General features: G+C 47.4%; 1 protein-coding gene across 1 annotated transcript in view; it reads left to right on the top strand.

Moving 5' to 3' along the window:
- The first annotated feature begins 2890 nt into the window (after nt 1–2890).
- Nucleotides 2891–26603, top strand: part of LOC147100473 (mitochondrial adenyl nucleotide antiporter SLC25A23-like) — a 49876-nt gene continuing 26163 nt past the window's right edge. The window contains exons 1-3 of the mRNA XM_085967265.1: nt 2891–3004; nt 14888–15052; nt 24194–24343. Coding sequence (XP_085823391.1) covers nt 2891–3004; nt 14888–15052; nt 24194–24343 — 429 coding nt within the window. The remainder of the gene's footprint in view (nt 3005–14887; nt 15053–24193; nt 24344–26603) is intronic.

Below are 26603 nucleotides of genomic sequence, written 5' to 3'. Positions count from 1 at the left end.
GTTGTTCTCCTTCGAGCAGAGAAGAGTGAAAGGAGATTTAAAAGAGATGTTCAAAATCATGAGGGGTCTGGACAGAGTAGATAGAGAGAAACTGTTCCCATTGGCAGATGGGTCGAGAACCAAAGGACACAGATTTAAGTTGATTGGCAAAAGAACCAAAGCCAACATAAGAAAAAACTTTTTTACGCAGCGAGTGGTTAGGATCTGGAATGCACTTCCTGAAAGGCTGGTGGAGGCAGACTCAATCACGGCTTTCAAAAAGGAATTGGATAAGTATCTGAAGGAAAGAAATTCGCAGGGCTACGGGGAAAGGGCGGGGCAGTGGGACTAGCTGAGGTGCTCTTGCAGAGAGCTGGCACGGGCTCGACGGGCCGAATGGCCTTCTTCCATGCTGTAATCATTCGATGATTCTATGAATTAACAACAGAAAATGCTGGAAAAACTCAGCAGGCCAGGCAACATCCGTGGAGAAAGAAATAGAGTCAACGTTTCGGGTTGAAACCCTTTGTCAAGACTGAAGAAGTACAGGAAATGAAACAGATTAAAAGGCCAGTTTGGGGGCTGGAAGAGAACAAAAGAGAAGTGAAGAGACATTAGGAGGTATTCAAAACCAGACGAGATGGTGACAGAACTAGTGGAGACAAAAGACAGCTCTAGATTAGGTGTGAAATGCGCTGGCAGAATGGGAGACAGCTGCCATGTGGGAGAGAGAAAAAAAGGGGACAGCTTTGCTCAGTTGCATGCAGACACTGAGCCTCGGGGGGCATCCAGAAAGAGGGTATTCCTGGAGGTGCAGCAAGAAGTGCAGGAGGCTCTGACAAGTTTTGCGAGCGCGATGTCTGCAAATGTTCTGAGAATGGAGGAGTTCATCTCCAACATGAGCACCACCGTGTCGCAGGTGATTGGGACTGAAGGCTCTGCCATGGAAAGGATGGCCACCTCCATGGAGCCGCTAATGCACTACTCACAGGAGCACATGGTCTCTATGGAGAATAGATGGCAGAGACTCATAGGCCTCCTGTCTCGGAGGGATGTCAACATAAACCTGGGTCCTCATGGCCCCACTGTTGTGCAGCAAGGCGCTGTCCAGTCCATGAGAGGGATGCTGGTGAGAGGGGACATGGAAGTGGGGGCTCCTCTCAAAGCACATACACTTCTCACCCATTGCCTCCCCGTCAGTCAGAGCCCCAGATGCCACCTGGGATTGCGATGGCCGAGTCTGCCCCTGCACAGTCGCAGGAGGAGCAGAATTTGGCAATGGTGTGACGGTGTTTTCCGAATTTGCAGAAAAGGTTGCAAACTCTAGGGGTGGAAAAATTGGGTTGATTTGTACCTCTCATTAGTTCCCCCGGGGGTCGCTAATGAGAGGTGCAAATCCCCCAGTGCCCTGGTGCGGTGCCGCTAATGCCTCCCGTGAAATTCAGCTGGAGGTTAGCGGCGGCAGTAAGCGGTAGCACCCCGCGGCAGCAACCTTGGGTTGCGCCCCCTGACCTATCGCCGGATGATATGTCCGACAGGGTCAGGATGGCGTTTTTGCAGTCGCCGTGGCGCTACTTAAAGGGCAGGTGTCAGGCGGCCATTTTTTGTTTGCCGACTGCCAGCACCTGCCCCCCTGCCCCTTTTTTCTTCGGGGTGCCGGCTGCGATCGCTCGAGTGCTGGACTGTTTTCATGGCACCCCACTCCCCGGTGGTCCAGCAGGGCCCCAGTGCGTGCAGCGCTAGGCCCCTCCCCTTTAATCAGGGGAGAGAGGCCTGCAGTGATGCGGCGCTACGTGCCAACGCATGTGGCACTATTGCACATAGTGCCACGAAACTCACCGGTAGCGCCCCAAGAAGGAGGGGGAGCGCTTCCAGTAGCGTCCCGCCTCCTGCTTGGAGCGCTATTGCTGAATTTGTGGGGAAGGCGCTAACTTTTTTGGGGCACTAAAATTAGCGACTGGTGTCATTCGCGCCCCAAAGGGGGCACCACCAAATTTTTCCCCCGAGAGACCTAAATCTGTGCTGAAAATGCACTCAGCAACAGCATTTGTAAACAGGTGTCAGGTGTGAGTAATTCTTATGCTTTCTATGCTCTGCAGTAATGACTTCGATCCGCCTCAGCTTGACAAACAGTCCCGGGCTGCGTGATTCCTGTGGTCATGCAGTGAAATTCTAAAGGTTGAAAAGGCGGTTAAGGGACTGACAACAAGCTGTTAATGATCTAAATTAGGTCGCCAGCCTCCGCCGTTCGGATCACCGCCACACTGACAAATGCGCCCGAGTTAAAGGTGGGGTGATGGCGGGTTTCCCACCCGCTCCCATTTATTTCCACTTTTACTCCCAAACCGCCTCCAAACCCGCACGCATGGACACATTAAAATTCCGGCCATTGTGTCAGCGAGTTAAACGGGCGGGAGGGTTAGACTGATGTCACTGTATTTGCCCGCTCTCATCATCGGATTTCAGAGTCCCTCTTGTCTCAATTCAAAAGATTTCCCTGTCATAGGATCACCCTGCGCCCCTGCTCAGCCCCAAGTGGGAATTAAACAGAAAGTTTTAGTTGATTTCAAGTTTTCAGTCGCGAGCATGTCCGTGATCGGGTAAGGGAGCGCGATCAGTGCAGCAATGAAACGGCTTTGAATCCAAAGTGTTGCCTCTAATTCTGATGAAACTTTCTCGATAGCAAATATTCCGAGCTTAGAGACAGAAAGAGGGTAGTCTGGGAATGTGGAGTGGCCGATTGGAATGGGAGAGTTTCTGAGGAAAGAGAAACACAGAGAGGCTGGGAGGTGACAGCAGGATGTCTCCGCCCTGTCCTCTCACTGCCTTTAAGTTGCTCTGTGCCGCCACCTCTGGATTCATTTGTGACCCAGCTCTGACTGTCAGAGAGATTTTCCACAGAGTGCCGGCCATGGCTGATACTGCAGCCTCCAAAACAGCTCCTCCTGCTGCCGCCGCTCAAACCAAGGCTCCCAACAAAAAGGCGGCGGCGGCTCCTCGCTCCAACCAGCTGCTCCCAAGTTGGGCGAGCAGATCCTTGAATGCAAGAACTCATCAGTGTCTGGACACAGAATTGAAGTCATTCCATAACCGTCATACTAAGTTGTCTTGTGAGCAAGGTTGCATCAAGTGGGGAAACAGAGTGGTGGGACCTACTTCTTTGAGCGATAGAATTCTGGCCAAACTTCATACTGAACATTCAGGGATTGTCAGTATGAAATCAATTGCAAGTAGCTTTGTTTACTGGTCTGGATTGGACAGTGATCTTCAATCACATGTCAGAAAATGCAGCGTTTGCCAAAATTGCAGAAACAAACCACTCAAAACTCCACTGCAACCCTGGTCAAGGCCAAGTAGACCTTTTCAGGGAGTACATTTAGAATTCTGTGAGAAAGCAAATGATTATTTCCTGGTGCTTGTAGATAATCACTCAAAGTGGAAGAAGGCCATTTCGGAAGGAAGGAGGCCATTTCGGCCCATCATATCCGCGCCGGCCAACAAAGAGCTATCCAGTCTAATCCCACTTCCCAGCTCTTGGTCCGTAGTGTAAGGGGTTTTCTCTCTCTTGAGATTCGCAGATCGCAGAGGTTACTCGCTCTCAGAGGCCTCTCTCTCTCTCCCTCTCTCTCTCTTTTGCACAGAAAAACCTTGAGTGGTTCGACCCACTCACCCCTTAGATTCTAGACACTGGACTTAGGTGCAGGAACTACAATGTAGAGAATACTCTTATAGACCAGGTTTAATGAAACAAAATGATATTTTATTGCATAAGGAAAAACAAATCAAATGCAAGCAAATAAGAGGGTACATGGGAGGGAAAAATAAATCATACCAATACAGTACTAACTAAAATGGATACAGGCATATTATACCTTACAAAGATCATCATAAAATGGGGAAACACACGGAACATCGAGGGACAACAACTCATGTTAATTGTATCCAAAAAGACCACCCCCTTTAACCTATCTAGATCTGATTATGAAGGGCCAGAAACATGCTCACCAATCCAGTTGGAAAAGTATAGTGTTTTGAAACAGGTCTGCGTTTTGATCCCCTCAGGCGTCCTGTTTCCTCGTGGTCAGTGGAGCCACAGCAGGCTGCGCCACACCTCACTCTCTCTCTCTCTCTCTCTCTCTCGGTGAAGGTCACGGACAGGCTGGACACTGGCGGGCCTGGATGTCGGCGGAGATCATCTGCTTGACCACGGTTGGAAGCCTCTAGCCGGCTTTCATGTAGGTTTCTACGGTAGTTTTACTACCTCCCGTTTCGTCAATGGCCCGGGGTTGGTCGATGATCTCCCGATGTTTTACCCTGGGGCGGGACGCCGGCTCGAACCGTCTTTTTCTCCGGACTCCAGCTGCTATCGAAGGTAACAGCTATTACCGAACATCCCACGAAGATGATGAAGAAAGGAACCTCTCTCTTCCCAATATCTAAGATGAAGCCTCTTTTCGCTACCCCCGGTGTCTCCCAATTATACTTCTCAGCAGAAGCCCTTATCTCGCGCCAAATCAGGTTAGTCTTTTGTTTTAATTTTGGCGGGCTGGTTGCACAACGGGGTAGTTATTATATTTTAAACTGTTCTTGAATGGCCGGTAACGGGCCAGCTCTGGTCTGGAATGACCTTCATTGTTTTAATGTCTTCTTGATGTCTTTAACGGGTCCTTGATGCGTTCTTTATGAATATGGAACTGTTCCCCTTTGTCTGGGTAAACATTTAGATGGCCTTTATCTACAGGCCGAACTGACTGGATCTGCATCCAATCTTTATGGGCCAGAAATTAGTATCGGGTGCTTGGCGAGCGTGCAAGCCCCCGATCTGCACTCACCCTGCGCGCTGACATCTGAAGCCCGGGCCGGCTTGCATTTCCTGTCACTGGCCCGGTTCAGATGTCGGTGCGATGTGCTTACCTGATCCAGCGGCGTAGTTAGTGCGATGTGCCGGCTGGGATCAGGTGAGCACTCTGCAGCCAATCAGGGGAGGGGAAACTCATTCATGAGTTTGATAGTAAAGACTGTCAAACTCATGAAAAGTACGGGCACCCAAAAGACTAGTTTAACTTTAATTAAAATTTTAAAAACATCCCAATAATTAAATAAACTATAAATAACTTTAAAAAACTATTTAAAACAATTAATAACATTTTTGAAAATATTTTTTTTTTTTAACGAATTCGGGTCTAAAAATAAACTTACCTTACTGTAAAGTCCTTAAAAACAATGAAGCTGTGGAAAAAATGTAATAATTTTAAATAATAGATCACTTACCTTCAAGAATCCACTGCTTACGCCTCCTTTTTTCATTTCCAAAAAGTTCAGGCCCTTGCACACGCGCAAACCTGTCTAAACGAAGGAAGTTCAACGCGTGCGCGCAGAGTCCTCTTAACCCCTTAGTTCGATGGAGAGGAAATGCCGGTTTCCCGCGCATGCGCTATGCATGCTGGAATCCGGCACTTCCAACGGGCCCACGCGTGAGTACACCGTCCGTACTCACGCGTTGGGACCGGAATTACTGGCCCTATGTATGTGTGGGTGTCTGGTTTCGTTCTGTCAGAAACGGCTTCCAGAACCTACTGTGGGTTGAATCCACAAAGCTGTCTGAGGACTGCAGGAACCATTTAAAAGTGTCCCAATAAGTTGGTCACGGGGTCTGGCGGCCATTTTGAATGCCCCTTTTTCCTGGGCTTCTTTTAAAACAGTCTTTAAAAACATGGCCTCTTCTGCCATTCGACCCTTATTAATACAATATCAATTTTGTGAATCTTACAGTAGCCCTGCAGGTTACAGCATCATAAGTGCATATCCAAGTACTTTTTAAAATGTGGTTAGGGTTCCTGCCTCTACCACCCTTTCAGGCAGTGAGTTCCAGACCCCCACAACCCCCTGGGTGAAGAAATTTCCCCTCAAATCCCCTCTAAACCTTCCCCCAATTACTTTAAATCTGTGCCCCCTGGTTTTTGACCCCTCTGCTAAGGGAAATAGGTACATTCTATCCACTTTATCTAGGCCCCTCATAATTTTATACACCTCAATAAGGTCTCCCGTCAGCCTCCTCTGTTCCAAGGAAAACAGACCCAGCCTATCCAGTCTTTCCTCATAGCTAAGATTCTCTACTCCCTGCAACATCCTTGTAAATCTCCTCTGTACCCTCTCTAGTGCAATCACATCTTTCCTGTAATGTGGTGACCAGAACTGCACGCAGTACCCTAGCTGAGGCCTAACTAGTGTTTTATACAGTTGAAGCAAAACCCCCCTGCTCTTGTATTCTATGCCATGGCTAATAAAGGCAAGCATTCCGTATGCCTTCTTAACCACCTTATCTACTTGGCCTGCTACCTTCAGGGATCTGTGGACATGCACTCCAAGGTCCCTTTGTTCCTCTACACTACTCAGTGTCCTACCATTTAATGTGTATTCCCTTTCCTTGTTAGCCCTCCCCAAATGTATTACCTCAGACTTCTCTGGATTTAATTCCATTTGCCACTGTTCTGCCCACCTGACCAATTTATTGATATCTTCCTGCAGTCTACAGCTTCCTTCTTCAGTATCAACCACACAGCCGATTTTAGTATCATCTGCAAACCCCCTATATTCAAGTCTAGATCGTTGATATATACCACAAAAAGCAAGGGACCTAGTACTGAGCCCTGCGGAACCCCACTGGAAACAGCCTTCCAGTCACAAAAACACCCATCAACCATTACCCTCTGCTTCCTGTCTCTGAGCCAGTTTTGAATCCAACTTGACACTTTGCCCTGGACCCCATGGGCTTCTAACTTCGTGACCAGTCTGCCATGTGGAACCTTATCAAAAGCCTTGCTAAAGTCCATATACACTACATCAAACGCACTACCCTCATCTACCCTCCTTGTTACCTCCTCAAAAAATTCAATCAAGTTCATCAGACACGACCTTCCCTTAACAAGTCCGTGCTGACTATCCTTGATTAATCCGTGTCTTACTAAATGAAGATTTATCCTGTCTTTAAGAATTCTTTCCAATAATTTTCCCACCACCGAGGTTAGGCTGACTGGCCTGTAATTACTCGGTCTATCTGTTTCTCCCTTTTTAAATAAGGGTACCACATTAGCAGTCCTCCAGCACCACACCTGAAGCCAGAGGATTGGAAAATGATGGTCAGGGCCTCTGCTGAAATTTCCTCTTTTGCTTCCCTTAACAGCCTGGGATACATTTCATCTGGGCCTGGGGATTTATCCACTTTTAAAGCTGCTAAACCCCTTAATACTTCCTCTCTCACTATGTTTATTTCATCTAATATTTCACACTCCTCCCTGATAGCAATGTCTGCCCCTCTCCTTTGTGAAAACAGATGCAAAGTATTCATTAAGAACCCTACCGATGTCTCCTGCCTCCACACACAGATTACCCTCATGATCTCTAATAGGCCCTACCCTTTCTTCAGTTATCCGCTTACTCTTAATATATTTAAGAGATTCAAAATCACTGTCCAATCCAGGCCAGTAAACAAAGCTACTTGCAACCAAAACAAAACAGCCTGAAAATTGGTTCAACCCAAAAATCAGGAAGGCCTGTTATTAAACTGGATTTGTAGTTCATTTAAGAGAAAAAAAGCCAGGAGTCTTTCTTATGAGCTACATGTAATGCTTAGAAAGGTGGGACAATAGTTTTGCTTTATTTGAGAGCTGAATACATAGACTTTTTTTTAAGGGGGAAAGCAGTATAATGTATTATCAGGTGGTTTGGTGTGAGCATGCTCAGTTTGCTCTGGCCTAATAAACAAGCACATGGACGAGAAACTCATCATGTCTCTGTCCTTCATTTGTTGTAGCCAAGTATATTACCCTGATTGGCCGGGCATGAGCTGTTGTGTATGTACCTTCAAGAGAATAACTGGTCTCAGACTGCAGTACCGGCAGTGACCACCCCTGTATAAAAGGCGCTAGTGAGCCTCTGTTGTTTTCAGTTTCACTATTGACTTCCTTCAGTAAAGACTTGTTTTGTTCAACTCCTGCTGTCCGTGTCTCAATCATTCATGGACGTAATACTGGCGACGAGCAGATACGAACCTACCTACAGTCTGCACCACCTCCTGGGATCCATTCCTACAGCGAAGTGAGCAGAGGTTGAGGCCAGAAAGAAAAGAAAGTAAGAGGCAGTAGAAACGGGCGTCGACCATGGGCATCCGCCCTGTGTTGCGGAGTTGAAGATTGCTGGAGAAGCTGTTGGAAGCAGGGCCTGGTTCCTGTCGACGGTGCTTCAGCTAATCGGGCTGGTGGCAGGTAGTGCACTGATCCTTCCTGGGCTGCGGCGGTCGCGAACTCAAGCGGGTGGTTTGCAACGGGGCCGAGCAGCGTTGTCGGGAAGAAGAGAGAGAGAGGGTGGAGCACACAGGGCGTGGCCGGTGCTACGAAGCCGGGCTGCGTATAGACCCACAAAGAGGGAGGCAAGAGTCCCACAGGGTTGTTCCACGATGGGAAGATAATTAAAAAAAATATATTAAACGCGCAAGAAACCGCAAGGAGCTGCAGGTTGCAACGGGAACTGCGGAAAGCAGCGCTAACAACAGCGGGGAAGAAGGCAAAGCGCGGGAGGCGCCATCTTAATCAGCGGGGAAGAAGGCAAAGCGCGGGAGGCACCATTTTAGATTTGCAAGATGCCGAAGACTGGCTGTATCACTGCTTTTGATAATACAATAGAGGACTGGACCACGTATGTGGAAAGAGTCGAGGTATATTTCGAGGCAAACGAAATAGCGGAGGAGAAAAAGGCATCGATATTGCTAAACTTAATGGGCGCTAGAACGTACAGCCTATTGCGGGACCTGATTACTCCAGCCAAACCGAAGGCGAAGAGTTTTAACGAAATTGTTGCTGTCCTACAGGAACACCTAAACCCTGTTGATAGCAGAAAGATTTAAATTCCACAAGAGAACTCAGCATAAAGATGAGAGCAATGCTGAGTACCTTACGGAACTACGCAAGCTATCAAAGCACTGCCAGTTCGGAGCAGGACTGGCAGATACCCTACGGGACAAATTTGTCTGTGGACTCCTGAGTGAAGGAACACAGAAGAAGTTACTCTCAGAGAAAGAGCTGACGCTAGATAAGGCTTTCAGCGTGGCAGTATCGTATGAAGCAGCAGCCAGGGGAGCTGCAGAAATTCAACAAAAACCACAGGAATACGGCACCCACGAAATGACACGGGGATTTGCAAAATGTTATCGCTGAGGCAGAACTAACCATGACCAGAAGGACTGCTGGTCCAAAGACAAAATATGCAGGCAATGCGGGAAGATGGGACACATTGCACGAGTTTGCAGGTCTGGGAAGAAGACCAGTGACAACAAAAAGGCTACTAAGGAACCGTACAAGAAAGTACAAAAGATGACGGACAGTAGTTCCGAAGACCAGATGAGCGATAGTGAATCCGGGAACAGGAGACTAAGCTGTCTCAAACTTCACAATGTAATCGCCAAAGAGGATCACCGAACCATTTGGGTCACCCTCACGATAGCAGGGCCCCAAGTTAAAATGGAATTGGATACAGGATCAGCGCTAACCGTCATGAATCGACGAGACTACGAGCGGCTATTTTCACACATACCCTTGAGAGAGACATCCATCGTCTTGACGACGTATATGGGGCAAAAAGTATACCCCGGAGGAAAAATAAGGGTGCCTGTCGAATACAACGGCAAGAAAATATGGAAATTGTATCTCTACATACTGCCAAATGGTGGACCACCGTTATTGGGACGGGAATGGATCAGGAAGATAAACTTAGATGTAATGACAGTGGACGGTAAAAAAGATGAAGATGTCACTCCTGGATGATTGCCAACAATCTTAGCTAACGCCAAAGAGGTATTTCAACAAGAACTGGGCACGCTTAAAGGCGTAACCGCCTCGATAATAATAGAAGAGAATGCAGTTCCCAAGTTTTTCAAAGCAAGACCGGTACCATATGCAATTCGCCCAGCCGTCGAGGCAGAGCTGGAGAATCTGGAGAAAGCAGGCGTGTTGTCTAAGGTCGACTGGAGCGAGTGGGCGGCACCCATCGTTCCTGTCATGAAGAAAACGTTAAGCAATAAGTCCGGGGAGCCAAGGAAGATTTGCATCTGTGGGGATTTCAAGGTGACGGTGAACCCAGTCCTTCACACAGTACAATATCCTCTTCCAAGGATAGAAGACATCTTCGCCTCACTGTCTGGAGGGAAGCGTTTTACAAAAATTGACCTAGCACAAGCATATTTGCAGATGGAGGTTGAAGAGTCCTCTAGGAAGTATCTCACGATAAACACTCACAAAGCTCTTTACCAGTATCATCGATTGGTATTCGGAGTAGCATCGGCTCCAGCGATATGGCAAAGAGCGATGGAACAAGTCCTGCAAGGGATTCCGGGGACTCAGTGTTACTTGGACGACATCCTTGTGACAGGTGAAGATGACAGTGAACACCTTAACAACCTAGAACAGGTACTCACTAGACTACGGGAACATGGGCTGCAAGCCAACCGCCCCAAGTGCGAATTTTTTAAGAAACAGATATCGTATTGTGGCCACGTGATTGATGAAGAGGGGTTACATAAGTCCCCTGACAAAATTGAAGCGGTTGTTAAGGCCCCAGCGCCTGAAAATGTGTCGCAACTGAGGTCATTCCTCGGATTGGTGAATTACTACCATAAGTTTTTGCCGAATTTGTCGACAATTCTGCACCCACTGAACGCCTTGCTACGAATGGGGGTAGCATGGAATTGGAGCGATGATTGTAAGCGGGCCTTTCAGAAGAGTAAGGGCTTAATCACTTCAAGGGAAGTATTGGCTCACTACAACCCAGCACTGCCGATCAGACTGGCGTGTGATGCATCTCCCTACGGCATTGGGGCGGTACTGTCACGTAAATTCCTTGATGGTTTGGAGAGGCCGATAGCTTTTGCGTCACGCTCGTTAACTTCTGCCGAGCGTAACTATGCCCAGATTGACAGAGAGGCCCTCAGCCTAGTGTGGAGGGTGAAGAAGTTCAATCACTACCTGCACGGTCAAAAATTTACTCTACTAACCGATCATCAACCTCTTGTCTCCATTTTCAACCCTCAGAAGGGCGTACCGATAATGACAGCACAACGGCTGCTGAGGTGGTCCCTTTTCCTAGGGGCACACCAATATGACATCGAGTACAAAGGAACTAAACAGCATGGAAATGCTGATGGATTATCACGCCTACCGTTGCCGACGGTGGAAGAAGAAGACCTTGCAGTGGTCTTACTCTTCTGAAAGGCCCGCTTACAATCATCGCTCCAATTCCATGCTACCCCCATTCGTAGCAAGGCGTTCAGTGGGTGCAGAATTGTCGACAAATTCGGCAAAAACTTATGGTAGTAATTCACCAATCCGAGGAATGACCTCAGTTGCGACACATTTTCAGGCGCTGGGGCCTTAACAACCACTTCAATGACCCGACACTATCACGGGTCTATGATTTAACGGTGAAGGGATGGCCAGCACATGGCGAACCACTGCTGCTAGCATTCTCGCCGAGAAGAGAACAGCTGTCAGTGTGCAGAGGAACCTTGATGTGTGGATCCAGAGTAGTAATTCCACCTAAGTTGACAGATAGAGTGCTCAATGAGCTTCATGAGGGTCATCTGGGTGGGGTAAAAATGAAGAACTTAGCCAGAGCGTTTGTGTGGTGGCCGGGAATCGATAGAGAAATTGAAGAGATGACCAAGAGTTGTGCAGGATGCCAGAAGGTCCAAAACGCCCCACCACAAGCTCCTCTGCATCCATGGGAGTGGCCCTCATCTCCATGGCAAAGGGTGCACATTGATTTTGCTGGTCCCTTCATGGACTCAATGTTTTTAATTGCGGTGGATGCACATTCAAAGTGGCCAGAGGTAATAAAAATGTCCTCAACCACCACGGAAAAATCTATCACAGTTTTACAAACCATATTCGCCAGGAATGGGCTGCCTGAACAGATTTGCTCTGACAATGGACCACAGTTTGTGTCTGAAGAGTTCCGGAGGTTCTTAAAGAACAATGGTGTTAAGCATTACACATCTGCCCCATATCATCCAGCCACTAATGGATTGGGCGAGAGGTTTGTCCAAACATTCAAGAAGGCTATCAAGGCAATGTGTAATGAAGATATACCCCTACAACACAAGGTGGACAACTTCTTGTTTGCCTACCGGAATGCGACACATGCGGTTACCAACCAAACTCCAGCCATGATGTTCTTCAATCGAAGACTACGATGCCGCTTGGATTTGGTTAAGCCAAACGTCCGAAGAGATGTGGAGAACAGGCAGTTTCAGAATATGAATGAAAGGCCGACCAGGAGTTTTAAGATAGGTCAACCAGTTTTGGCCTGGGACTACCGCACTGAGAAATGGCAGCCAGGAACGATTTGTACACGACAAGGACCTCTCATGTATACCGTGGACGTTGGGGAGAGCATTGTAAGACGCCATGCTGACCAGATTCTAGAGTTACTGGAAAACGTCAACTCCACACCACGATCTGATACACCTGGTAATGAAATCGACGTTCCAATTGCAGCTACCGCAGAACCGGTAATATTGGAAGCAGATGAACCAAACAACGACATTGATCCCGATTCAACATTGCCAGAAGAACCTGATACCCCAAAGAGGCGTTATCCAGACAGAATCAGGAAGCCTCCTCAAAGACTGAACTTATAATTGCTTAAACTTAACCAACGTATCTAGCAACCGTAATTGTGATTGTAATTAGTTGTTAAATGAATGTTATGTACTGTTCATCTAAAAGGGGAGGAATTGTTGTGTATGTACCTGGTCTCAGACTGCTGTACCGGCAGTGACCACCCCTGTATAAAAGGCGCTAGTGAGCCTCTGTTGTTTTCAGTTTCACTATTGACTTCCATCAGTAAAGACTTGTTTTGTTCAACTCCTGCTGTCCGTGTCTCAATCATTCACAGACGTAATATGAGCGATGGCCTGTGTTGCCCTGGAGCTTGCTTGGTGCATTTGTGACATCACAGAGCTGCTCTCTGAGCTCAGGGCTGTGTCTGGTGCAATAGAAAGTGTTTGTCTCCTTCCCAATAAACTATCCTTTCACTGTCCTGCCACCTTAGAGCTGGTGCACAACTTTTGAGAAAAGATATTAAGATCAGGATGGTTTTTTTCAGAACAATCGTTGAGGGCTTCTGCAGGTCTAATGTTCCGAAAATAGGAAAACCTGTTGGACTTGCAGTCCCATTTTATTCTATTTTTTTTAATTCAAATCCTCAGTGTGACACCGATGATAAGGTAATGGTGTTAGATTTTATTCTGAATTGTTTACTGTGAATCTCCTGTGAAACTGTCTGTGTGTTAGTGACCATGATGAACAATTTGCTTTAGTCCTTGCAAGAGGGAGGGGGGGATGCTTAAATTGGATAACCCCCAAAAACAAGGTGTGGGGATCGCGGTGCAGGCAGCATGTTAAATTCGTGTTTAGATAGAGTAAATAAAGAGAAACTGTTTCCAATGGCTGAAGAGTCGCCACCCAGAGGGCACAGATTTAAGGTGATTGACAAAAGAACCAGAGGCGACTTGAGGAAAAACCTTTTTTATGCAACGAATGGTTAGGATTTTGAATGCACTGCCTGATAGGGTGGTGGACCCAGCCTTCAAAAGGGAATTGGATAACTACTTGAAGCAGAACAAATTGCAGGGATATGGGGAAAGAGCTGGGGAGTGGGACTGACTGGATTGCTCTTCAAAAGAGCCGGCGCAGACTCGATGGGCCGAATGGCCTCCTGTGCTGTACGATTCGGTGATTCTATATCCGGAGGCAGCAGGAAAGATCTGGAGGAGGACAAGTGTGCCTGAATGTGTTAAACGCATGGAGGAGACAGTGCTGCCCAACATGGGAAGGAGCATCGCTGAGGCTGTGGCCACTGGCCCACTCCCATCCCCAATATAACTCCCACCCCCACCCACACTCCCACTCCCATTCCCACCCACCCGCCACTTCCATCCCTCATTCCCATTCCCCAAACCGCCCCCCCCCCCCGGGAGAGACCCCTGTCTCACACCCACTCCCCAGGGAGAGGCCCCTGTCTCACACTCCCTCCCCAGGGAGAGGCCCCTGTCTCACACCCACTCCCCAGGGAGAGACCCCTGTCTCACACCCACTCCCCAGGGAGAGGCCCCTGTCTCACACCCACTCCCCAGGGAGAGGCCCCTGTCTCACACCCACTCCCCAGGGAGAGACCCCTGTCTCACACCCACCCCCCAGGGAGAGACCCGTCTCTCACCCACCCCCAGGGAGAGGCCCCTGTCTCACACACCCTCCCCAGGGAGAGGACCCTGTCTCACACTCCCTCCCCAGGGAGAGGCCCCTGTCTCATACCCAATCCCCAGGGAGAGGCCCCTGCCTCACAAACAATCCCCAGGGAGAGGCCCCTGCCTCATACCCAAACCCCAGGGAGAGGTCCCTATCTCACACCCACTCCCCAGGGAGAGGCCCGTCTCACACCCAATCCCCAGGGAGAGGCCCCTGTCTCACACCTCCTAAGGGTGTGGGAGTGGGGTGTAGTGGATGGGGGGTGAGGTGTGCGCTTGGGGTATGAGGAGGGTGGGTTTGGGGTATGAGGGGGTGGGGTGGGGAGTTGGTTTGTGCTATGAGGGGGTGGGGTATGAGGGTGGGGTATGAGGGTGGTGGGGGGTAGGTTTGGGGTATGAGGGGGTGGGGTATGAGAGTGGGGGTGGGGGTGGGGGGTGGGTTTGGGGTATGAGGGATGGGATATGAGGGATGGGGAATGAGGGTGGGGGTGGAGATTAGGTTTGGGGTCTGAGGGGGTGGGCTGGCCACCATCAATGTGTGAATGGGGAAATAGAAATTAGGAGGAAGAAAAAAAAAGTCTCTTTTTCTAAGCTGTGTCTTTTTGCTTCTAGCCTCACTACCCTGACTCTGGGATTCTCGAAGGAATGTTCCCTGAGACCTCCCTCGATCAGCCACTTGTTGGAATCTGGTGGAAGCAGTTTGTGGCAGGAGGGGTGGCTGGAGCAGCGTCCCGCACCTCAACTGCCCCCCTCGACCGACTCAAAATCTACCTCCAGGTAAAGTGTGAAGAGTGGTGGGAGCGAGGAGCTCACTGAACTCTGTAATAAAGTGACTTGCAGCAATAAAGGAGACGATTCAGCCCATCACTCCTGTCCCACAGCTAGCTCCTCAACTGGAGATGCCTATTGTAATCCCATCTCCCTGCCTTTTCCCTGGATCTTTGTTATATTCTTCCTTTTCAAACACATCGACCTCCCTTTTAAGTGATGTTCTCGTCTCTCCCTCGGTAGCACCCAGTGCTAAAACATTCGCATTCTAATAACCCTCTGTGTGAAAACATTTCTTCTAACATCCCCATTTATTTTTCTACTGATAATCCTCAGTCTGTGCCCCTTGAGCTGATTCCCCACCAATGGGGACAACGGCTCACTATTTACCCTCAAAGCTTTTCAGAATTTGGAAAATCTCTATTAGAATAGAATAAATGTTATAGAACAGAAAGAAACCATTTACCCATTGCTACAGCACTGTCTCTCTCCCAGCTCACTACTTAATCCCATTCTCCTGCCTTTTCCCTGGACCCTTTAACATTTTTTATAAAATATTTACCCACTTCCCTTTTACAAACTACTCGGGATTCTGCATTCCCCACAGCTTCTGCTCAGACATTCCATGTCCTAACTGTGAATATATTGCTCCTAACCTCTCCCCTTTGTCTTTTGATGATCTTAAATTGATCCCTCTACTCACTGACTTATGAAAGTAGTTCTAATTTATGTTATCAAAACCTATCGAACGATAGAGCACAGAAGGAGGCCATCCAGCCCATGGTGCCTGTGCCGGCTCTTTGGGTCGAGCTCTCCAATCAATCCCATTCTCCTGCTCTTCCCCTGGAGCCCTGCACATTTTCCCCCTTCAAGTATTTCTCCAATTGCCTTTTGAAAGTCACGATTGAATCTGCATCAGTGTGTTCCCCACAACTAAGCAAATCTGCACCGAGGTCAATGTTTAAACAAAGAAAGACTTGCACTTCTATAGCACCTTTCACATCCTCAGGACCTCCCAAAACGCTTCACAGACAAAATACTTTGGAAGTGTAGTCACTGTTGTAATGTAGGAAACGCGGCAGCCAATTTACACACAGCAAGCTCCCACAGATATAACACTTTATTGAGGTGTATAAAATTAAGAGGGGCCTCGATAAAATGGATAGAACGGACCTATTTCCCTTAGCAGAGGGGTCAAAAACCAGGGGGCACAGATTTCAAGTAATTGGTGGAAGGTTTAGAGGGGATTTGAGGGGAAATTTCTTCACCCAGAGGGTTGTGGGGGTCTGGAACTCACTGCCTGAAAGGGTGGTAGAGGCAGGAACCCTAACCACATTTAAAAAGTACTTGGATGTGCACTTGGGATGCTGTAACCTGCAGGGCTACGGACCAAGAGCTGGGAAGTGGGATTAGGCTGGATAGCTCTCTGTTGGCCGGCACGGACATGATCGGCCGAAACGGCCTCCTTCCGTGCTGCAACTTTCTATGATTCTATGATAACCAGATAAGCTGCTTTTAGGTGTTGGTTGAGGGATAAATGTTGGCCCAGGACATCGGGAGAATTCCCCTTCACTTCTTTGTGCTGTGGGATCTTTTACATCCACCTGAGAGGGCAAACGGGGAATGAACATCTCATTAAAAGACTGATAAGCATAGATGTCTCGTGCAATAGATACCAGGAGCATAGAGGGACTACGGGAAGTTACAAAAGCAAAATAATGCAGATGCTGGAAATCTGAAATAAAAAGAGAAAAATGCTTGAAAAAGTACTGAGAGAAACAGAGTTAACGTTTCAGGTCGATGACTTTTCATCAGAACGAGAAGTGATCCTGCTTCCCACAGGCTAACGTATGCTCCAGCACTTCAGTTCATAGAATCATAGAAATTTACGGCACAGAAGGAGAGCATTCAGCCCATCGTGTCTGTGCCGGCCCATGAAGAGCTACCCAGCCTAATCCCACTTTCCAGCTCTCGGTCCATAGCACTATAGGTTACGGCACTTCAAGTGTATATCCAAGTACATTTTAAATGTGATGAAGGTTTCTGCCTCTACCACCCTTTCAGGCAGTGAATTCCAGACCCCCACCACCCTCTGGGTGAAAAAGTTCTCCTCAACTCCCCTCTAATTTGTCTACCAATTATTTTAAATCTATGCCCCCTGGTTATTGACCCTTCTGCTAAGGGAAATAGGCCCTTCCTATCCACTCTATCCAGGCCCCTCATAATTTTATACACCTCAATCAAGTCTCCCCTCAGCCTCCTCTGTTCCAAAGAAAACAATCCCAGCCTATCCAATCTTTCCTCATAGCTAAAATTCTCCAGTCTGGCAACATCCTTGCAATTCTCCTCTGCACCCTCTCTAGTGCAATCAGTTGCTTCCTGTAAGGTAGTGACCAGCACTGCATGCAGTATTCTAGCTGGGACCTAACAAGTGTTTATACAGTTCGAGCATAACCTCCCTCATCTTATATTCTATGCCTTGGCTAATAGAGGAAGGTATCCCGTATGCCTTCTTAACCACCTTATCTGCCTGTCCTGCTACCTTCAGGGATCTGTGGACCTGCACTTCAAGGTCCCTCTGTTCCTCTACACTTCTCAGTATCCTACTATTTATTGTGTATTCCCTTGCCTAGTTAGCCCTCCCCAAATGCATTACCTCACACTTCTCTGGATTGAATTCCATTTGCCACTGTTCTGCCCACCTGACCAGTCCATTGATATCTTCCTGTAGTCCACAGCTCTCTTGCTCACTGTCAACCACACGGCCAATTTTTGTATCATCTGCAAACTTCTTAATCATGCCCCCTACATTGAAGTCTAAGTCATTGATATATACCACAAGTAACGAGTGGTTAGGATTTGGAATGCATTGCCTGATAGGGTGGTGGATACAGATTCAATAGTAGCCTTCAAAAGAACATAAGAACGTAAGAAATAGGAGCAGGAGTCAGTCATTTGGCCCTTCAAGCCTTTTCCGCCACTCAATAAGATCATGGCTGGAATTCTACCTCATCTCCACTTTCCTGCACTATCCCCATAATCCTTGATTCCCTTAATATTCAAAAATCTATCGCTCTCTGTCTTGAATATACCCAATGATTGAGCCTCCACAGCCCTCTGGGGTAGAGAATTCCAAAGAGTGAAGAACTTTCTTCTCATCTCAGTCCTAAATGACTGACCCCTTATTCTGTGACTGTGACCCCTGGTTCTAGACTCCCCAGCCAGGCTAAACATCTTCCCTGCATCTACCCTGTCAAGCCCTGTAAGAATTTTGTAAGTTTCAATGAGATCACCTCTCATTCTTCTAAACTCCAGAGAATATAGGCCTAGTCTACTCAATCTCTCCTCATAGGACAATCCCCCCATCCCAGGAACCAGTCTGGTGAACCTATGTTGCACTCCCGCTATGGCAAGTATATCCTTTCTTAGGTAAGGAGACCAAAATTGTACACAATACTCCAGGTGTGGTCTCACCAGGGCCCTACATATATGCAGTAAGACATCTTTACTCTTATACTCAATCCTCTTGTAATAAAGGCTAACTTACCATTTGCTTTCCTAATTGCGTGCTGTACCTGCATGTTAACTTTCAGTGATTCGTGTACAAGGACACCCAGTTCCCTCTGAACACCAACATTTCCCAATCTCTCACCATTTAAAAAATACTCCACTTTTCTATTTTTCCTACCAAAGTGGATAACTTCACATTTCTCCACATTATATTCCATTTGCCATGTTCTTGCCCACTCACTTAGCCTGTCTATATCCCCTTGAAGCCTCCTTGCAGCCTCCTCACAACTTACATTCCCACCCAGCTTTGTATCATCAGCAAACTTGAGTATATTACATTCACAGAAATCACAGAAACCCCACAGTGCAGATAGAGGCCATTTCGGCCCATCGAGCCTGCACCGACACATATCCCACCCTATCCCCGTAACCCCACGTATTTAATCTCCCTGACACTAAGGGTCAATTTATCATAGCCAATCAACCTAACCTGCACATCTTTGGATGTAGATTGCGAATAGCTGAGGCACAAGCACTGATCCTTGCGGTACCCCACTAGTTACAGCCTGCCAACCTGAAAATGACCCGTTTATTCCTACTCTCTGTTTTCTGTCCTTTAACCAATCCTCAATCCATGCTAGTATATTACCCCCAATCCCATGAGCCCTAATTTTGTTTAATAACCTCTTGTGTGGCATCTTATCGAATGCCTTCTGAAAATCCAAATACACCACATCCACTGGTTCTTCCTTATCTATTCTGCTAATTACAACCTCAAAACTTTCTAACAGATTTATCAAACACGATTTCCCTTTCATAAATCCATGCTGACTCTGCCCAATCCTAGTATTATTTTCTAAGTGCCCTGTTACCACGTCCTTAATAATAGATTCTAGCATTTTCGCTACTACTGATGTCAGGCTAACTGGTCTGTAGTTCCCCGATTTCTCATTCCCTCCTTTCTTAAATAGTGGGGTTACATTTGTTACCATCCAATCCGCGGGAGCCGTTCTAGAATTTATGGAATTTTGGAAAATGACAACCAATGCATCCACTATCTCTGTAGCCACCTCTTTCAAAACCCTAGGATGTAGGCCATCAGGTCCAGGGGGTTTATTGGCTTTCAGTCCCATTAATTTCTCCAGTACAATTTTTTTTTACTAATACTAATTTCTTTCAGTTCCTCATTCTCGCTAGACCCTTGGTTCTCCACTATTTCCGGGATGTTTTTTGCGTCTTCTTCCGTGAAGACTGATACAAAGTATTTGTTTAATTTCCATGCCATTTCCTTATTCCCCATTATAATTTCTCCTGTCTTAGCCTGTAAGGGACCCACATTTACTTTTGCTAATCTTTTCCTTTTTACAAACCTATAGAAGCTTTTACAATCTGTTTTTATGTCTCTCGCTAGTTTACTCTCATTCTATTTTCCCTTTCTTTATCAATTTCTTGGTCCACCTTTGCTGAATTCTAAAATCTTCCCAATCCTCAGGCAACATTATAAGCCTCTTCCTTTGATCTAATACTATCTTTAACTTCTCTTGTTAGCCACGGTTGGACCACTTTTCCTGTGGGGTTTTTGTGCCTTAAAGGAATATATATTTGTTGTAAGTTATGTATTAATTCTTTAAATGCTAGCCATTGCTTGTCTACCGTCGTACCTTTTAATGTAGTTTCCCAATCTGCCTTAGCCAACTTGCCCCTCGTACCTACCTAGTTTGCTTTGTTTAGATTTAAGACCCTAGTTTCGGATTTAACTAAATCACTTTCAAACTCAATATAAAATTGAATCATATTATGGTCACTCTTCACTAAAGGCCCCTTTACTGCAAGGTTATTAATTAACCCTTTCTCATTGCACAATACCAGATCTAAAATAGCCTGTTCCCTAGCTGGTTCCTCAGCATACTGATGTAGGACACGATCTTGCATACATTCCATGAATTCGTCCTCCACACTATTACTGCGAATTGGATTTGTCCAGTCTGTATGTAGATTAAAGTCCCCCATAATTACTATATTACCCTAGTTACATGCGCCTCTAATTCCTGATTTATACTCTACCCTACATTACAACTACTGTTTGAGGGCCTATAAACAACTCCCACCAATGTTTTCTGCCACTTGCTGTTTCTTAGCTCCACCCAAACTGATTCTACTTCTTGATTTTCAGATCTAGGATCCTTTCTCTCTGCTGTCTTTATCCCATCCTTTATCAGGGCTCCCCGTCCGCCTTTTCCATTTTACCTATCTCTTCTAAAAGTTAAATATCCTGGAATATTTAGTTCCCAACCTTGGCCACATTGCAACCATGTCTCCGTAATGGCTATTAGATCAAACCTGTTAATTTCTATCTGTGCTATTAATTCATCTATTTTGTTGCGAATGCTTCGCACATTCAGATATAGAGCCTTTAGCTTTGACTTATTTCTATTTTTCCCTGATGTCACCTTAGTCACTGATGCCCTATGACCTTTGTTACTCTCTCTATCCCTTCCTGACCCACTCTGCTTATTTTTACCCAAAACTCTACTCTGCTCTAGAGCCTTGAAATTTCTCTCCCTGCTTTTAAATTTACTCTTTCCTGAATCCTCCCACCCCCCCTTCCATTGGTGAAATAAGGTCACCCTGGGCTTGGTTCTGTGTCCACAAGTCATGGTTCCAGCCACAAAGTATGGAACTGCAGCTGGCTGGGAGTGTGTTACACACAGTATAACACAAAGCGAATTAGATAGATAATTGATGGAGAAACAATTGCAGGGATATGGGAACAGAGCGCGGGAGTGGGACTAACTGGATTGCTCTTGGAAAGAGACGGTGCAGACTGGCGGGGCCGAATGGCCTCCTTCTGTGCTGTATGATTCTATGATTCTGTGATTCTGAGCACTGGCCACTTTAACCTCGGCGTTATACTGTGTGTAACACACTCCCAGCCGGCTGCACTTCCATACTTTGTGGCTGGAACCTTAGCTTGTGGACACAGAACCAGCCCAGGGTGGCCTTATTTTACCAATGGAAGTGACTGCTGTATATCTGGGGGAACAGCACACTCTGCTGCTCAACTGCACACCAACGTGAAGCATCATTCTCTCTCTGAACCCCATGATATATAAGAGTGACACGTCACTCTCTCCACACTGACTCAGTGGTAGCATTCCCACACTTGAGTCAGAAGGTCGTGGCTTCGAACCCCACTCCAGTCAGTCCCGGTGCGCAGAGACCGAGCTCCAGTCAGTCCCGGTGCGCAGAGACCGAGCTCCAGTCAGTCCCGGTGCGCAGAGACTGAGCTCCATTCAGTCCCAGTGCGCAGAGACCGAGCTCCAGTCAGTCCCGGTGCGCAGAGACCGAGCTCCATTCAGTCCCAGTGCGCAGAGACCGAGCTCCAGTCAGTCCCGGTGCACAGAGACCGAGCTCCAGTCAGTCCCTGTGCGGAGAGACCGAGCTCCAGTCAGTCCCGGTGTGCAGAGACTGAGCTCCAGTCAGTCCCGGTGCTCAGAGACCGAGCTCCAGTCAGTCCCGGTGCACAGAGACCGAGCTCCAGCCTGGATTCTGGGTTGATATCCAGAGGGGGACTCGCGCCCGGTGACTGTGTGTGCCCCGCCCCCCCCCGCCCCAGTCATCGTATAGGTTGTGGGAGCCCATAAAACACACCCATTATTAGAAATGTCCTCCCGATCAACTGGTATGAAGGTAGTTATGGCCATGGAAGGAGTGTTTACCTCTGACAGTGCAGCACTCCATCAGTACTGCACTGGGAGTGCCAGCCTAGATTACGTGCTCAAGTCTCTGGATGTTTGATTCTGATAACCAGTTACCATTCAAAATTGAGAGCAAATAGTAAAAGAATAGTAAGCTTCCATTGCTGCCAGGACAGAGATTCAGATGTAAACTAAACCCACGATAGAAAACCTGGCTTGAAAGTTTACCCACAACCAAAGCCGGACGGTCTGGCCCATCAGTTCCCCTTTCTTCAGCAGGTATTTTAAATCACCTCCCTTCAATCCTTTGGCACGATTCCTGTTTCCAAAGATCTTGGAGAATTATCTACAGCTACCTCCCCAGGCCTGGGATCCACACCAACCCACTTTCCTACTTTAGTCCCATTAACTTTTCTAACAATTTCCTCTGGATGTAATGGCTTTCCCACAGCCTCGTCAGACCCTCCACCAGGCCTATTGTCCCTTCATCTCTGAGTGGCCCCACCCTTTCTTTGACTGTGTTTTCACTGTCGGTCTTCTTCCATCGTCCCTCCTGTTTTGCTTCCACACTTTTTATATCTCTGTTTTCTTTCTCCGATCCCTCCATATTTACTACTCGTCTCTTTTTAAACCTCATTTTTGTTCTAATTTATCCATGGAAACGCAAAAATTGGTGTTGCTCTTTTACTTCTAGACAGAATGTAGCTTATTAATATTGTATTCAAACATCTCCCACTACTGACCCACTGTCTGCTCACGCCAGGGGGCAGTTCATGCCTAGGAGCCCACCCATACTACGGCCAAGTCACCTTTCATCACCAACAGTATATACCGGCAGACTAAGGCACAAGCAAACCCAATCCTGTTCTCCTGTGATGTCCCCGACACACTCTGACCGAGGTCACCGAATACCAGAGCAGGACATGGAATTCTTGCAGAATTTTTGTCTCTTTCTAGCTTGGGCGCCTGAGGCAACTGACGCAGCACAGCCCAGATATCAACCTGACCCCTTCCTGATCTGTGTGTCACATTACAACACTGCTTAACAACACCGCATTACAACACTGCATTACATCACCGCATTACAACACTGCATTACAACATCGCAATACAACACTGCATTACAACATCGCAATACAACACTGCATTACAACATCACAGTACAACACTGCATTACAACATCACAGTACAACAGTGCATTACAACATCGCAGTACAACATCGCAATACAACACTGCATTACAACACCGCATTACAACACCGCATTACAACATCACAGTACAACAGTGCATTACAACATCGCAGTACAACATCACAGTACAACAGTGCATTACAACATTGCAGTACAACACCGCATTGCAATATCATAGTACAACACTTCATTGCAACACCGCAGTACAACACCGCAGTACAACGCTGCATTACAACACCACATTACCACACTGCATTACAACATCACAGTACAATAGTGCATTACAACATTGCAGTACAACACCGCATTGCAACACCGCAGTACATCACTGCATTACAACACTGCATTACAACATCGCAATACAACACTGCATTACATCACTGCATTACAACACCGCATTACAACATCACAGTACAACAGTGCATTACAACATCGCAGTACAACACCGCATTGCAATATCGTAGTACAACACCGCAGTACAACACCACAGTACAACACCGCAGTGCAACCCCGCATTACAACACCACAGTACAACACCACATTACACCGCATATAACACTGCAGTACAACACTGCATTACAACATTGCATTACAACTCCGCATTACAACACTGCATTACATCACCGCAGTACAACACCACATTACCACACTGCATTACAATACCACTGAGCTGAAAATCCAGCATCAAGAAGGTTTAATTAAAATGCACAAGGGATGTGGATGAAAAAAATTCTGTTTCTCTTTCCTCTAGGTCTTTGCTCCGAAAAAGAACTGGAATCTGTTGAGCAGCTGGAAGACGATGGTGGCGGAGGGTGGCTACCGCTCACTCTGGAGGGGGAACGGTATAAATGTCACCAAAATAGCACCAGAGACTGGCATCAAGTTTCTGGCTTATGACAAGGTAATTGGCACTGTACCATTTAGGGACAATCTCTCTGTAGAAAACTTTACTGACCTTGTTTGTCTCATAACCGTAATCATGAATATTCGAAACAAAGGTGGTTACTCAGCTAACTCTGTCTGCAGATTCTGTAGATTTATAGGTGCCTCAGACCTCTCCCTCTGGGAGTTAACGGATGTATTAGGCCTGTGGAGAGGAAACCGTTTGCAATAAACGATGTCTCAGTAGGTTATTTTACGTTAAGTGCAGACACGCGGCAGGCAGACAGAGACACACAGGGACACACAACAGACATGCAGCAGAGTCACAGAGAAACATGGCAGATAAACAACAGACAGGAGCCACGCAGAGAAAAACTGCAGTCAGACTGAGACAGGTGTCCCCCCGCTCACCGTGTCCCCGTCACCGGGAGCCATGCTGGGAGACCTTTGCTCCAGAGCGGCAGAAAACCAGCAATTTAAAAGTAGAAAGTTTGAGCAACATCGGGAGCTGAGCCTTTATTTCCTGTCTATTTCTCCCCTGGTCTTCCAGCCCCTCAGTTCAGGGTCCCTCTGATTCTTTCCCCTTGTGGCCAATTTTGAAGAGCATCAGCAGGCTATTCCACCATGGGAAGTGATGCCATAGCCAAAACGGATCCTTTCCACACCTGAGAACCACACACGTGCCTTCCAGCAAGGGTCACTGTTCACTGGTCCCAGCGGATTCCCCACCCGAGGATGCAGCGGCCAGTTTGGTGCTCACACCATTGCCCAACTGAGGAACGTTAGCGTAGTGGTAATGTCACTGGGCTAGACTAATGATCCAGTGACATGAGTTCCAATCCCACCACGGCAGCTGGGGAATTTAAATTCAGTTAATTAAATAAATCTGGAATAAAAAGCTAGTTTCAGTAATGGTGACCATGAGACTATCGGATTGTCGTAAAAACCCATCTGGTTCACTAGGGAAGGAAATCTGCCGTATTACCCGGTCTGGCCTATATGTGACTCCAGACCCACAGTAATGTGGTTGACTCTTAACTGCCCTCTGAACTGGCCCAGCAAATCACTCAGTTGTCACAAAACGAAACAAAATAATAAGAATGAAACCGAATGGACCACCCAGCATCGACCTCAGCACTGGCTACGGACACAGCAACGGCACACCCAGCCCAGTCGACCCTGCAAAGTCCTCCTCACCAACATCTGGGGATTTGTGCCAAAATTGGGAGAGCTGCCCCACAGACTAGTCAAGCAACAGCCTGACAGTCATACTCACAGAATCATACCTTTCAACCAATGTCCCAAACTCCTCCATCACCATCCCTGGGTATGTCCTGTCCCACCGGCAGGACAGGGGTGGCGGCACAGTGGTATACAGTCGGGAAGGAGTGGCCCTGGGAGTCCTCAACATTGACTCTGGACCCCATGAAGTCTCATGGCTTCAGGTCCAGCATGGGCAAGGAAACCTCCTGCTGATTACCACCTACCACCCTCCCTCAGCTGATGAATCAGTACTCCGCCATGTTGAACACCACTTGGAAGAAGCACTGAGAGTAGCATGGGCACAGAATGTACTCTGGGTGGGGGACTTCAAAGTCCATCACCAAGTGTGGCTCGGTAGCACCACTACTGACCGAGCTGGCCAAGTCCTGAAGGACATAGCTGCCAGTCTGGGCCTGTGACAGGTGGTGAGTGAACCAACAAGAGGGAAAAACCTACTTGATCTCGTCCTCACAGATGCATCTGTCCATGACAGCATTGGCAGCAGTGACCACCACACAGTCATTGTGGAGACGAAGTCCCATTTTCACACTGAGAACACCCGTCATCGTGTTGTGTGGCACTACCACCGAGCTAAATGGGATAGATTCAGAACAGATCTAGCAGCTCAAAACTGGGCATCCAGGAGGCGCTGTGGGCCATCAGCAGCAGCAGAATTGTATTCCACCACAATCTAATCTCATGGCCCTCACTCTACCATTACCACCAAGCCAGGGGACCAACCCTGGTTCAACAACGAGTGTAAAAGAGCATGCCAGGAGCAGCACCAGGCGTACCTAAAAATGAGCTGCCAACCTGGGGAAGCTGTAACACAGGACTACATGCATGCTACAAAGCAGAAGCAGCATGCCATAGACAGGGCCAAGCAATCACACAATCAACGGATCAGATCAAAGCTCTGCAGTCCTGCCACATCTAGTCGTGAATGATGGTGGACCATTAAACAACTAACGGGAGGAGGAGGCTCCAAGAATATCCCCATCCTCAATGATGGTGGA

The sequence above is a fragment of the Somniosus microcephalus genome, chromosome 25 (assembly GCF_052327205.1).
Source record: "Somniosus microcephalus isolate GS21.2 chromosome 25, FLI_Smic_1.0, whole genome shotgun sequence".
NCBI classification, from domain to species: Eukaryota; Metazoa; Chordata; class Chondrichthyes; order Squaliformes; family Somniosidae; genus Somniosus; species Somniosus microcephalus.
Note: the sequence above shows the minus strand (reverse complement) of the source record. Positions and strands in the feature narration are given on the sequence as shown.